This window comes from Parasteatoda tepidariorum, chromosome 8 (assembly GCF_982258835.1).
Source record: "Parasteatoda tepidariorum strain Cologne lab strain chromosome 8, Ptep-v5.0, whole genome shotgun sequence".
Classification (NCBI taxonomy): domain Eukaryota; kingdom Metazoa; phylum Arthropoda; class Arachnida; order Araneae; family Theridiidae; genus Parasteatoda; species Parasteatoda tepidariorum.
The window spans coordinates 68,665,730-68,681,289 of NC_141762.1; the positions used below are offsets into that span (position 1 = coordinate 68,665,730).

Below are 15,560 nucleotides of genomic sequence, written 5' to 3' on the forward strand. Positions count from 1 at the left end.
GCAATGCCTATAACTGCTGTGATTTGCATCAGCTCTACAAGATTGTTAGGTTGTGGTTTGTCCATCAAGAAATGGAATATATACTTAATATGAAAAAACTCCGCAGTTTTGGAAAAATGGTAAGCGCTTGTGAACTAATATTTTTAAAAAAAACTAAACTCAGCTACACTACAGCCCATGGAGGACCAAGGCTTAATGTGCCCATCTCAGTTTTCTTGGCAGATGTTCCGATTGGGTAGTCAATCAAGCACGGAACCTCCCAGTGTTCAGTACCCAGGCAAGCTTGCATGACTATGATGCACGCTTGGTACAATTTTTTCAATTATTTAAGACATTTGTTTGGCTTTAAGTAAAGATAACTCTTTTCACCGAGATACTTCAAAATCAAAACTTTGCTACAGATTAGCATTTTTATGCTGAATCTTTTTTAATTTTCCTTCTCAAAAGCACTTCAAAGAACATCCATAATTTAAAAACTCAGGGCACAACTTTCATAATACGAAGAAAGTCATTGTACAAGTTCATACCCCACCCCAGCCAAGAGATCTTGCCAAATCATTCCCAGTTCCTAAAGGCAGCACGGCTATTGGTGGTGACGTGGTAACCTTCAGATCATCTAAGACAGAAAGTATCCAACCAACTGTTCCATCTCCTCCACAAGCCAAGATTCTAAGATTTGGAACACGTTTATACAGATCCAATCTGAAAAATTGAATTAAAAATTAATAAACATTTTAACAGTGAATGTTTAAGCCATTCATTTATGAGGATTCCACAAGAGTGGCAACTGAATCAGAAAGCAAGGGTGTCGTTCTCACCCAAGAATGCAAGACAATAGCAAAACAACTGCACCAAACAGTTCTTTACAGTTCCATAACAGTTTCGTTAAGACAGCATTGTCCCAATGTAGTCTTGCAGTACCAACGTAGCCCAATTCGATAATACTATTAATTTAATGACTTGAAATTGAGGCTAAGCATTATTTTAGTTGTTAAAAAATATAATTGCCTAAAAAATTTGAATTTTTAGAAACATGACCTATGATGATTTTGAATGTCTTTAAAAGCAAAAACAATATTATTGATATTTGAAACAGGAAATTCAATTATTGCTTACGTTAAAAAATATTTTCGGTAACTAAAACTAATAGTGTTAATTATATCAAACAGATAAAGCTTTAATATTTTTTTTTCTTTTCAACTGCTTGGGTAGAATAAAAATGTAATATAATGCTAAACTTTAATTTTTCTCAATAGTCTTTAAAACAAACTTTTAAATCGTTAAAAAAAAGTTATTTATTTCAAATACTTACTTAAGTTTAATTTTTCCTTTGAAGGGGTGTAAAATATTGATATTTTATGTTTTTCGGCATAATAACTCTCTTAAAATATTTGAAAAACAAAAATATGAACCAAAAAGAAAGTTTAAGGAAAAAAGTAATAAAGTATCATCCTTCGTTATAAGTTTTAGCTGTTGCTAAGGAAACCGTGTGAAATATGTTCTCTTTTACAGATACGTTTAATGGCAATCAATCTATCATTAAAATTGTGTCACATTTGCTACACCACCGTTCATCTATATTTCACGCAAACTATGTCGAAGAAATGAAAGTTGAATTTATTTTCTATGTATGTATGTACATTAATCATGAATTTTAATTCTATTTATCATTAATCCTTAATGCCTAAATAACTTTTTGAGTACGTTCTAAAATGAGTTGGCAAAATAATATAAAAATCCTGTTTGAAAGCCTCCTATTTTATAGAAAAAGCTGTACTACTCGAAAAATTTAAGTAAAAAATGCAAAACTGTTTTTCCAATGCATTTATAGATTTACATGCACTGTAAAAAATATTTTACAATGCATGCATCTGATTTAATTTATAATCATTACTATGCTTGTACTTAAATGAAGATACAATCTAAGTAAATTCTGGCTCTCTGTATCATTAATTAATACATTTTCAATAAATGCTTGTAAATGTCTCAAAATCAATAAACAATTAAATAAAAAAAATCCTGTCTGAAATTTTTTTGTTTCACTAATAAAGATAAACAATTCATGAATTTTATGATTTTATTACTGATTTCATTGATTATATTAAATCAATTGCTAACTATTCATCTCCTGCGCTGGCTTACTTGAAACAATTTAGCAAAAATATGTTTAAAAAAACACACAAGTTACGTAAAGCTTATAAAATGAGTAACATATTTCAAAAGTATGTAAAATTTTATAAAAAAGAATATTTAAAACAACATGGAACACTTAAAATAGAAAATAGTTTTTGTAGAATTATTTTTCAGTTTATTGCCGTAATTATCCACCGAATTAGTCACATTTGGTGTAAGAATTACACTGTAAAATTCCCGGATCAAATAACGATAGCACTCAGTGTTACGTCAAGCTCTCAGGTATCATAATTTTGATCTAGCTGCACTTGTATGTCATTTTGATTTATGTTGCTGAGTTAACTTTCAAAAAATTCTATGAGTGGTAACAGCATTTCTATTTTTAAAGTTGTTTATTTTTATTTCTTTTAAAATTCTTTTTTTTTTAGTGAAATGCTTTTTAACCTAACAGAATTCTTTGCCGACTGTTCTCTCTATATATGAAGAAAATAAAGTAAATATTTAAGTGTTGTGAAAAGAATCTTATTTAGTTGTACAAAGTACTTCACTCAGGGTGCCAGTACATTATACTGGAGCAAGATACGGAACAAAACATACCGTAATTTTTACAGTAATAAATAGAGTAAAATCACTGAATCCCTCCAATTAAATAAGTATTACTGTAAAGATTACGGTATATTTCTTGGTGGAAATAATTTTACGGATAATAAACTTAAAATAGTACCGGTACTTTATACAGTTATTTGATCAAGAATTTTTTACAGTGTATAAGAAAAAAATAGGACAATCAAAAGCCAACTATTCCGCTTTCCAATAGCGTAAGTGCGAATAACAGAAAACACAAAGCCTAATTTAAACAAAAATAGAGTTATAAAAAATCTACAACGATTCCAAGAAAAGGTTTAAAATTCTCACCCCATTCCTGGACCACCTTCTGTCAAATCGAATACTTGTCGAGGATTCAGAAGCCACTGAAATGTTCGAAGAAGTTTTGAACCTTGATTACCTCCACTTTTAGGATTGATAAAAACAAGTAGAGGTTTAGATGTGGATGATGGTATGGGTTTGATGGCAAATACGTGCTTCGAATTTTCTGTTTCCTGCAAAGATGAATTAATTAAAAAAACAAAAAAACAATTGGGCTCTTACAACTCGAGAAGAATACGATCACGGATACACAGACGCGTGATTTATGACCTCAGCGCCAACTGATCTCTTATAAACATGATGGTATGCTAAAATCGAGCTAAGTTTCTCAACATACGTTTGAATGTTAGCTAATGTGAAGTTAATTCAATACAATACCGCATCGATTATTGAATTGGTAAACATATAATTCCTTCTTCATCTATGAATTTTACTTAAGTTAAATTTATTATTAACTGTAACCGTAATATATTTTTATTGTGAAAAAATATAGAATGTGTCACTTAAGAGAACTGATACTTGACGGACTTGGCCTACTCCAAACAGAATAGAAAGAACAGTTGCTAATTTCAACAAATGCCACATTCCCACAACCAATCAGGATCAAGATATCACTATATCACTTGCAGGTATTCCATTGTGGCAGTCAACTGTTACTACGGAATATTTTTGATCTTTCATTTCTAATTATTTTTAAATTTTATTCATGATTGAGATTAAAAAAAATAACAAACTTGAAGGATCTCTTTTTTATTATGCTCAAACGCTGATAAATGTATAGCTAATTTAATGCAAAAGGCCAGTTGCTGTTTTGATCCTTTAACATCGCATAGGTGATAGAATTCTTGAAGAAAAAAACAGCTTCGCGTCTTGTCATAGCGTGACGAGGTATTTGGATTCCCAGCCAAAATTCCTCGAGTTGATGTCCATGAAAATTGAAGTGTAATCACTTCATGGAAAAAAAGCCTAATTTACAAAAAAATAAAATAAAAATGAAAAATAATCTAAATCCATATTTGAAATTTTTTCTGCGTTATTCGAAATTAAAAGTAATTATAAGAATGTATTATAATTGGTAAAAACAAGGCGAAATTAAGGTGAAAAATTTATTATTCCCAACAAAATATTCTTTAATTTTCTTAAATGCAAAGAATGTTTAAATTTGAATAATTTTATTCCTCATTATTTAATTCTTAATTATTAAATTTGTCTGAAAATCATATTTTATTTTTTATAACAGATTTAGTATGAGTAAAACATTAATTTTAGTGTCTTTAGCCTGTCGATTGAAGGCCCTTTTTTGATTGAATGCTCGAAAGCGTTAAATGTTTTTTCCCACCTGAAAAGACATAAAAATATTTCTACCGAATTTCAGGAAAATAAGGCAAACTATTTTAAATTTATAAATTTTGAATAATTTGTTTTATTTTGTGCTTGCGTAAGAAAAAATAACGATTGATTAATGTTACAAAAGGAGCATTTGAATAAAGCTCCAGATTTTCGATAAAGGTTTAGATCAACATTCAGCTAGATCAAAATCTGTCTCTCTTAAAAGAATAATGTAGTCGACTCTGAAAAATGCTTCTATTAGTTAAATGCATTACTCTTAGGAGATTCACTATTTTTCGTAACAGGACGTAATAGGACGCGTAATTTAGAACACATTTTCTTCTGCAAAATTTTAGTCCCATAATTATTTTTCTCTTTGCTTTTTAACTCACTGCTTTTTCTCCAATTAGGTTATGTGGTGCTTCTAGCCCGCAAACATATTAAGTTCCAGAAAACCTTAGAGACTTAGACTCAAAAGTTGTCTCAAGTGCAGATGCACCCACTCAACCAATTCTGCTTTCCTAGGTTTGTAATCCGTTTCAAGTACCCGGGCAACTTGAACAATCTACAGGAGCTATGCAAATTAGTTTAAATATTTAAGGAACAACGATCTCGCGTTTCTCCTTTACACAAATATCACTTCTTTTCTACTCATCTAGAAACGTTTACGTTATGCTTAAGCTTAACTCAGTTACTTAAATACCAGCTATGCATGTTTGGATTATTTAATGCTTTTAGGTATATGTAATTTACTCATTGTAATTAACTTTCTTGAGTCCTCATGATTTTCAGAAGTATAATCGCATTATTGCCCAGTTTCATACAGGCATCATAGAGAAATTTAGATGTCTCAAATGAAGCCTATAACTATATTTTACAAGCTAAGTAGCTTCATAAGGTATTCAATAAATATTTTTTTCTAAAATTACGCAGTTAAAAATGTCTTTTTACTCAATGTTTTTTAGATTTATTTCTTTTCCTCGATTCACGAATTACTGGAATGTAACAAAATGCATATAACGTTAAAGTAAGTATTTATTTGAAATTTTTCAACTTAGTATGGCTATTACTACCTAGTATGGCTAACTACCTGGCTATTACAAAATCGCATCTTCACTCTTCAAGATGTAGGGTGAGGTTCGATTCTACGTTGCAATGGATGGATGTTTTTAGGTGCATAAAGCATCCATGCATATGGGTGAAGATGGAAATAGGGACCGGACGTCTCTTGCTAAAGTCTGGGACCTTTGGTTGATATTAATGGTAAGCTCAAGCAGTAAGCTCAAAACTGACGTTTATCGCCCTAATTTGGATAAAAGTCTTTTTCGTTCGTTGTGGTAGTTTCAGCCCTATCTCCTTCAAGAATGGTAACCCCATCTGCGATTTACATCATGAGTTTGTTTATTTTATACTGGGTTGAAACTAATAAACTGTTTTATCCGGTGCCCAGGCCTGAAGCTCATAGAGACTCTATGGGGCAATTTGCATCGTTAAATTAAAAATTGCAACAAACGTCTAACTGTGTGAACTTACATGTCTCTCCAAGATGGCTAATCAAAAATACCTCTAACTATCATATAATGAATTGTGAAAAGCATTAGGTTGATGTTTTAATTGTCTCTTGTGTCCCTTGACTTGTTGACAAGCTAGTTTGCATTAATAATGTGTAAAATTACAGAATTAGTCACTTCGAAAACTTATAAAATTTTAATAATTATGTGTTGAGTAATGCTAATCAGCGGATTTTTTTAAATCCAAGTTTAAAGAGAAATTAAATGATTGATACAGATTTAAGTTGCGTACAATTTTGCATGAAGCATATCCAATTTAAATAACTGATAGTGGATCTATTTTCCAGGTAGATTTAAGTTGAAAATCGTACCTGAAATCCTTTTTCCACTTGAAGAACAAGGTCTATTATTTATAGGTCAAGATCTATTAGGTAGATCTTCCTAATTGAAATGGCTTTGTATCGTTAAAGCTAAAATATATAGCCGTAAATTTATAGTTGCAGTTCAACTTTGCTAATAAATTATATTAATTAAAAATAAAACCTCGTGTTAATTTTAAAAAAATCTTGGCTTATATTTTTTTCTACTAATTAGGAATATAATACAATAGGATGGACTTACTTTCTCTGGTAACTTTACAATCCACGTTGGGGGAACAATTAAGTTGGCATGATCTCCTAAATTGCAGTTTTCACTACTCATTTTCTTCATGTTAAAACATGATTCTTTATTGTGGCAAACTTCCTTGCACCATGAGCAACTCATTGCCACGGTTTCCTATAAATACAGGTGAATTTGATTGATGGTTTAAAAGGGTGCATTTAGGAAATGTCAAAAAATTTATATGGGAAGAGAATATTTTTTAATCCTCTTGCTTCACAAAAAATCCAATTAAATCTGTAATTTTTTTGAGAAAAATAATAATTTTATAATGTATCTAAAAAAACATCATTGACTCAGAGAAAGTATGAAAATTCGGAATCATCTTGGGCCTAAATTTTTTTTTAAATAATCTTGACTGAGAAAAAATATCCAGGACTTATTCGAAACATTGTATTTATAGTTGGTGCAATAGATTTTTTAACAATTTGAACTTTACTACAAGCACTGACACACAAATGACTTAGAAAAAAGGTAGCAAACTTGAAGCATAGAGCTCAAAAACACCTGTACAGAAACACAGCATATTTTTCTAAATCAACTTGTCAAGATATTTGCTACATGTCCCATTGGTTACATGTTAAAAAGATAACTACAACTTATTAAAGTTTCACTCGTAAATAAAGAGAGCATATATTAATGACAATCTTATAAAAAACGCTGGAGGAAATGAAAAAACAAATTTTTCCCCAAAAATTGAATGAGGCATTTAAGTTGTTATAATTTTAAAAACTTTAGCAAAAAGAGTTATTGTTGTTTCTATTGCCACTTTCCAATGATAGTAAGTCTTATTGAGAAACCAAGCGAATTTAAGGCAGAGGGTGCGTTTCATTTTTTTTTCAGTGGTGTCAGATAGCCAATAACCTTGTAGCTTATGTTAATATACTATATATCTATGTATATATGCAGATTATGTTAATATACTATATACTACATATGTTATATACTATATATGTTAATATGTTATATAATTTATATCTAGGTCTTGTGTTGTAGACTACAATAAAGTCCATTTAACTACTTAACTATTATTTAACTCTTAATTTATGTATAAAAAAAGACACACAAAAGGCAATAGAAAGCGCGTCATCTTATCAATCATACAAATCATAATTATTTCATAAAAATATTAAACATAATTTAAATGCTTATCATTCAAATTGAATTTAAATAATTTAATGTTGGATTACTTACATTAAGCAGGCTGCAAACTTTTCCTCCAAATGTCTGAAATAGTCACAATCAAACAATGAATTTTTAATAATTGTGAAATGAAGATCAAGTGTAAAATTAAGATCAATGAACAGAAATTTTAGTTTTATAAATTGTTAATTTTTTATTCTTAATAGCAACATTAAAAGAGTTTTAAAAAATTCGCTTATGTAAAACTTGCAATTTATTGTATTGTTTATTTTACTTTTTTAAATTTTTCTGCTGTACAAAATATGTTTTAGTTTTATAAGCATTTCAATTTGATAGCAACTTATTTTTAAATTCGCATTAATTAATAGCACAGTTTCATTTCATTACAAAATTATCTACAAAACAATCTCAATTAATAAAAGAAATGATTATCTTTTTTATATATTAATATTTAGTCACCAGTTATTTTACTGTTGTGGTACTACATCATTTTTTACTAATTATGACTCAATGTTGTTTTTCTATTCATCTGATTTCGATGCATTACATATTAAACCATCATAAATGTACTCTAATAACATATTAGGATATTTACTTTAATCAATAGTCTCCATAGTCACCAGTTATTTTACTTTTAGTGGTATACCACATAATTTTTTACTAATTATGACTCAATGTTTTTTTAATTCATCTGATTTCGATGCATTATATATTAAACAATCATAAAAATACTACCTAATAACATATTAGAATATTTACTTTATTCACCAGTCACCATTTAGTCACCAGTTAGTTTACTGTTGTGGTATTGCATCATTTTTTACTAATTATGACTCAATGTTTTCTTTCTATTCACCTGATTTCGATGCATTACAAATTAAACCATCATAAATATACTACCTAATAACATATAAGAATATTTAATTTATTCACAAGTCACCATAGTCAAAATTTAGTCACTAGATAGTTCACTGTTGAGATACTGCATAATTTTTTACTAATTATGACTCAATTTTTTTTCCTATTCATCTGATTTCGATGCATTATATCCTAAACCGTTTTAAATATATTACCTAATAACATAGTAGGATATCTAATTTTTTCCCCCTAATTACGGCATTTTACTACAGCTGTTCATCTGCATCAACTTAGTTTGATAAACTAAGTGTTTTGCAAAATTAAAGAAAAAGTAAGAGAAGATTTATGCTTGAAATATGCATAGTATTTACTATTTAAATGCTGTATATTCTTATACTTGTTAGAAAGCAAAGGCAAAATAAATTGGCAAATGCTTAGAAAAACATTTTGGTAATAATTAGCTTTAAAAGTGGCCTCACATAATGGTTAACAATACTTAATAGGAATAGAAATTAAAAATAACTAAGTAACTAAACTAAATCTGAAGAGAAAATTTTATTTTACCTCTTACAAAGTTTGTCATAATTTATAAAAATGATCCTGAAAAATACAATGAAATGGATTCTCTCTTTATAACGAATAAATGAATAATAATAAATTAAAAAAACAGCTATTAGTTAAACGCGGAAAAAAATTTTATGCATGAAAATTTATAAATATATTTAACTTACCATGATCAAATTTATAAAAGTAAAAAATATATTCACTAGTATGATTGAAGATTGCTTTACCCGGTGAAGTGAAACCCTTTTATGTCTCTTAAAAACATCCCAACTGTATTTTCATTCGCTTTGATTACAGTCAACGTTCGTGATCAGAAATAAAAAAAGAAAAGTTATATCCTCTTACCGTTACTATGCAACCAGTCAACAGAGGAAAAGAACTTTTTACGAACAACCAGTTAAAAAAAATGTCAATAACTCTACACAAATGTTTGTACAAGATTCTTTGGATTTAGTTCTTGTTACACTTAGTATAAAGTAGATTTTCTTCTCATAAATTATAACAAAGTTTAATTTATACAATGTGAACTTGTATAGAAGTTTCCAGAAAAAATTAAATTTGGGAGAAAGGGTACAGATAGAGTAAGTATCACGCAATAAAGTTTCCCTCTATTTGGAACGTGTTCTAAAAGTTTTAGGTACTTATATTATTTTTTTTTAATTTTCTTTTTCCTAAATAATAAAACAACGCTCAAACCTATGCAGCCTCAAAGCTTCTTTTATGTTGTTTAAAAACATTTTTATGCCTTTAAAACGTAACTCCTGTATTAACGTTTTGTTAATAATTTTGCCGAATCTTCTTTGAAAAAAATCGATATTGTTTAAAATATAAATGTAGAATTATGATAGTGAAATATTCATTCATTATTCAGAACGAAATTTGATTGATTGATTGATTCATTCATTCATTATTCAAAGCAAAATTAATTATTCATTCATTCATTCGAAATAAAATTTAATTGACTGATTGATTGATTCATTCATTCATTATTCAAAACGAAACTGATTATATAGTGCTAAGCTCCTTTTATGTTGTTGAAAAACATTTTTACACCTTTAAAGTATGACTCATGTATTAAAGTTTTGTTAATAATTTTGCCGAATCTTTGAAAAAAATCGACATTGTTTAAAACATAAAGGAAGAATTATGATAGAGAAATATTCATTCATTATTAAAAACAAAATTTGATTCATTCATTATTCAAAACAAAATTGATTATTCATTCATTCATTATTCAAAGCAAAATTGATTATTCATTCATTCGCAATGAAATTTTATTTACTTATTTATTTATTCATTCATTATTCAAAACGAAACTGATTATCTAGTGCTAAGCTCCTTTTATGTTGTTGAAAAACATTTTTATGCCTTTAAAACGTAACTCATGTATTAACGTTTTGTTATTAATTTTGCCGAATTTCTCTTAAAAAAATCGATATTGTTAAAACATAAAAGAAGAATTATGATATTGAAATATTCATTCATTAATCAAAACGAAATTTGATTTAGATGTTTTTAGATAACTTTTGGACTTTGCTATTTTTTAATTTCAATTTCTAATCATTATTTCAGTGTCTAATAAATATATAGTGTTATAAGATTTATCCTCCAGATAATTAGAAACGTTTTTGCAATGTTTCTGCATCACAGCAGAAATAAAAATCAACGCTTCACTTCATTTAATTGATGTTAACGTTTTTTGAGATTCAGGGAGGAAACAAAAATGTTACTGCCGTAATATATAAAAACTGCTGTTTAACGTATAGACATACAATGAATTTAGAAAAAAATTTAAACCTTACATATTTATTACCTTTCTGAAATCATTTTTGCTATGGTAAAGCTAGAGTTTATCATCTGTATCCGAATAATAGCGTTATTTATACGTTAACAAAACTATAACAAAACGTTGCTGCTATGGCAAAACATGTTTACTGGGATAAGAAGATATTTTTTTAAACTCAGTACTTAAGATTAGTCTATATTTAAAAGTGTTATAGTCAATGCTAATGTTGATTAATAAAGACACTTACTTTTAAAAACTCGACAGTTATAATAAATACCGATAAATAAAATAAATGAAGGTAATTAAACATTTAGTTATTTCAGAAAATTTGTTATAGTTTTTAAATTAATGACTATACTACTGCCTACCTAAATACGAGTTCTAAATTGACCTATGCAAACTAATCAGTTAATAATTACATTCGTTGTTACAAATAAATTGTATGCATCTTTACTTACTTTAGAGCATGTTCTACATCGACCTTTAAGAGTTCGTCTGGCAATCCAATGATGATTAATAGCTGTATTCTAAAGGAATATTACTTATTATCATTTAAGAAAATACAAGAGTATTAAGCATATAATACTATTTTACAATTTATTTTCTTAAATTATTTTTAAAGAAACGCATAATTGATTAGTCTAAAGAGTCTACCGAGAAGGAATAGTTCAAATAAAACCAATCCATTTTGCAAGTTATATTATTTATTGCTGAAAAAGTAATTATTAAGTTATTTATTACATATTTATCTATTAATATTCAAAATAATGTTAACTACGGAAGATTTATTAATCTTACTGGTACTTACAAGTTTATTTGAAAGCACGTGATTTCAAAGAGTGTAAGACATTATCTTGCAGGCAAAATATCGCATTAAAAATATTGTTTATACAAAACATCGAGTGTACAAAATATCATCTACAGGAGCCGTGGTGGCTCAGGGGATAGAGAGTTACTCTTATTATAAAATAGATTTTCTCATAAATTATGATTTCTCATGCTATCATAAGATAACCCAGATTCAAATCCCAGAGATGGCTGGTTGATACGAATTTTGCACATGGTTCGCACCGACCGCAGCGCTGACCTAAAATATCCTCAGTAGTACACGGATCATGGGTTAAAGTCCCCTTGCCATCAGACTGACCGTGAAAGGTTTTCGTGGTATGTTTTCTTCTCAACATAATGCAAACGTGGGTTAATTTCATAAAAAATTATTTTTAAAATTTATATTAAAAATTAGTGGGTTAATTCCATTTCTCCCAAAACTTGATACATGAGTTTTCTTGTCTTCTTGATTGAATATAAAATTACAAGGCTACGAGTCGTAAGCTCAGAATTGTATATAGACCAGTCTTAAAATAAAATATTATCTACGTTATTTCCAATAATATTTCACCTGAGATTGCCGTTATCCAATTTTTTGTAAGTACACAGTTTAAAATGTTCTCTAATATTTTAATATAAATAACTGATAATTACTTTAATATAATCAATTAAATTTGATAAATGTTAAATTACTTGATTATGAGTTAATTTACTTATAATAATTATATAAATTTTAAATGCTTTGATTTTATTAAATTAACATTAATAAACAATTACTCGAAGCATATTAGTTAATCATATGTAAACTTTAGTAGATAACGAATAACAATTGGTGTGAAAATTAATATTTCCCACATTAAAAGTATTCAAAAATTCATTCAAAATGTAGTAACGTTTAAAATTCTTTTACGTTTAAAGGGTGAGTGTGTTCATTATAGCATTTTTATTTTTTCATTGATTCATTGATTCGTTGGTTCGTGATTCATCGTTCGTTCGTTGATTCATTGATTCGTGCAATATTTTGCATTATCATTTTAAGTACTTATTTTGTGAGCAGCCACGAGATTATCTTGGCTATATTATGTCTTCGCGATAATTTTGTCCCCAAATAGATCTCAAAGCACTCAAAGTAAAGCAAGTGTCTACACCGGCAGGTTATTCATTTAAATGACAGATTACTTTTTGCTGAAGGCGGCTATTTGCAAGTGTAAAACATGAACATCTTTATTTATTCTTTCTTTTGTTGCTAGAACGATGTAAAATAAGCGGTGCTAAAAGAAAATGAGTTCAACAAATCTACTTTTGTTTGGCTTTATGTACTTGTTTGTCTGACATTGTAAAACTGTAAAAAAAAGTCAAATAAAGCTTACGTCACGGTAAGAGCCGATTTCAACATCTTGGAAAGTTGAACGGCAGCAAACTTTGATCTGAAATTTAAAAAAATGAACCACATTTATATAAATTGTTTTAAATAATATTGTGCAAAGATCTATTAAAAAATTTTAGTAATTCAACATTGTTAAATTTATTTCTTTTTTTTTTAATATATATATTATTAAATATTTAATGCCCTAAATTTTTTAATGCAAATGGGGGAGATTACGCACAACGGAATAGGAAATGAATAGGTACAATATGTTCGCAACGATCGTAGCTGTTTGTACAATAGCAGTATTACAGACTGTACATGACTGATCAAGCTGATTGTTACAATACACTGCAAAAAAAATCAGATCAAATGGGAACGAATTACGGTAAAAAATACTTTAAAACGTTAAAGTTTTAGCGGAAAATGTTACATAACAAAAAATCTCATAGCTCGTGGTACAGTATTACCGTAAAATCACAGTCTAATTAAATTAATATTAAAGTAAAAATTACGGTATGGTATTTTATGATGAAAATGAATTTTACGGTAAAACTGATTTTATGGATGATGCACCTAAATTGCTAGTACTTAATACTGGAGTTTTTTACTGTAAAGCGTCAACGATAAAACATAGTTATAGTTAGTTTTGTTTCACTTATCCAAAGTCTGAATTTTAATTGCTCTTCCTTTTAATTTTTTATACACTGCCAGAAGCTTAAAATATTTTAAAACTAAGCGATTTCTTATAGGCTACGGACCTTGAGTGAGACACCACTGATTTGTTTTAGCTGTGGTCATGTTTAAATAAAAGTCCACGCTATCTGTCTGATCTAAATGGAAGATAATACTTAGGAGTAAAGCAGCATTGTTTCTATGTTAGGAAAAATGGGTTTATTGTTCCTCTGCCATTAATAATATGGTTAATTACGTGGTTCGTTAATATGGTTTATAAATTCTTATAACAGTTGCAAATATTTAATTCATATCCATGAGTTTAGCTTGGGAACATTTCCTTTTAAGCATAGTAAGTATTGCCGAATACTTACTAGTATAACAACAGAATATAAAACATACGGAAATGACTACAGATTATATAAATATACAAAGCCTTCCGATTGCATAGTTAAACAGAAAAACCTGTAGAATACAGAGGCATACGGATAAACCTATTGATTGCATATACACTCTATAACAAAAAAATCGACGCACCAAGAAGCATTGCTTTGAAATTTCGTATGCATGAATGTTTTGAACAGATCAGGCTGGAATGATACCGACTGGGGACGTATAGTCCTTAGCGACGAATCCCGCTTCCAACTGTGTCCTGACGATCATCGAAGACGTGTTTGGAGATGCACAGGGCAGAGGGGGATCCTGCCTTCTCTATTGCACGCCACACCGGCCCTCAACAAGGCATTATGGTCTGGGGTGCCACTTCCTTTGGCAGCCGGACTCCTTTGATCGTCATTAGAGGTACACTTACTGCACAACGGTACGTCGACGACATTCCAAGACCTGTTTTGTTACCGTTCCTTTTGCAGCGCCCTGGGCTAGTTTTTCATCAGGACAATGCCAGACAACGTACGGCACGTGTTGCTATGAACTGTCGGCAAGCTTGTCAAACTCTTCCTTGACCTGCCAGATCACCGGATCTCTCTCCCGTCGAGCATGTCTGGGATATGATGGGAAGGAGATTGCATCTGGCACGGAATGTTAGTAGCCTCGTCCGACAATTGGATTGAATTCGGCAGGAAATACCGCAAGAGACCATCCGGGAGCTTTATCGGTCTATGCCACGCCGTGTGGCAGCTTTTATCCAGGCTGGAGGTGGATCAACACGTTATTGAACTTGTTACTGTAACTCTGCAATAACAATTCAATTCAATTGTTCTGAAATTCAATTCAATTCAATTGTACAATTCAATCGTTTCAATTCAATTCAATCAAACAATTCAATTCAATTGTAAAATTTCAGAACAATTCAATTGTTCTGAAATTTTAATCATTTACTATTCTGTACATTGTCTTCCTATCCACCAATTTTCATTTCAATCGGACAACTCCCTCTTGGTGAGTCGATTTTTTTGTTAGAGAGTAAATATATATATATATAAAACTTATATGTATATATATATATATATATATATATATATATATATATATATATATATATATATATATATATATATATATCTTGATTAATGTTGTTGTTGTATGCCATTAAGGCAGTAGTAGTGCGCTTCATCTTGTTTTACAATTGAGCCATCTATTGCCAAGAATTCGACTTCTGCCACACCCATACGTCACAACCCATATAAAAGGTAACTCATCTGAAGATCATAATTTTGACCTGAACCAGAGAACGACCAATCTCCAATTCAGTACCCCGAAAGGAATGATTTGTTATGGAAACAAGGAGGACTTTGAGACCCAACGGATTTAACGTGGACCA

The 15,560-nt window shown here is 29.4% G+C and overlaps 1 protein-coding gene across 2 annotated transcripts in view; it reads right to left on the reverse strand.

The window, feature by feature from the left end:
• The window catches only part of LOC147806257 (eye-specific diacylglycerol kinase-like), a 98,433-nt gene that overhangs the window by 42,241 nt on the left and 40,632 nt on the right, over positions 1-15,560 (reverse strand). For both annotated transcript variants that reach the window (XM_087169050.1, XM_087169048.1), the window contains 6 exons: positions 13,110-13,166; positions 11,370-11,438; positions 7,755-7,787; positions 6,522-6,677; positions 3,049-3,233; positions 528-702 (listed from right to left, as the gene is read on the reverse strand). In XM_087169050.1, the coding sequence (XP_087025176.1) occupies positions 528-702; positions 3,049-3,233; positions 6,522-6,677; positions 7,755-7,787; positions 11,370-11,438; positions 13,110-13,166 (675 nt within the window). The remainder of the gene's footprint in view (positions 1-527; positions 703-3,048; positions 3,234-6,521; positions 6,678-7,754; positions 7,788-11,369; positions 11,439-13,109; positions 13,167-15,560) is intronic.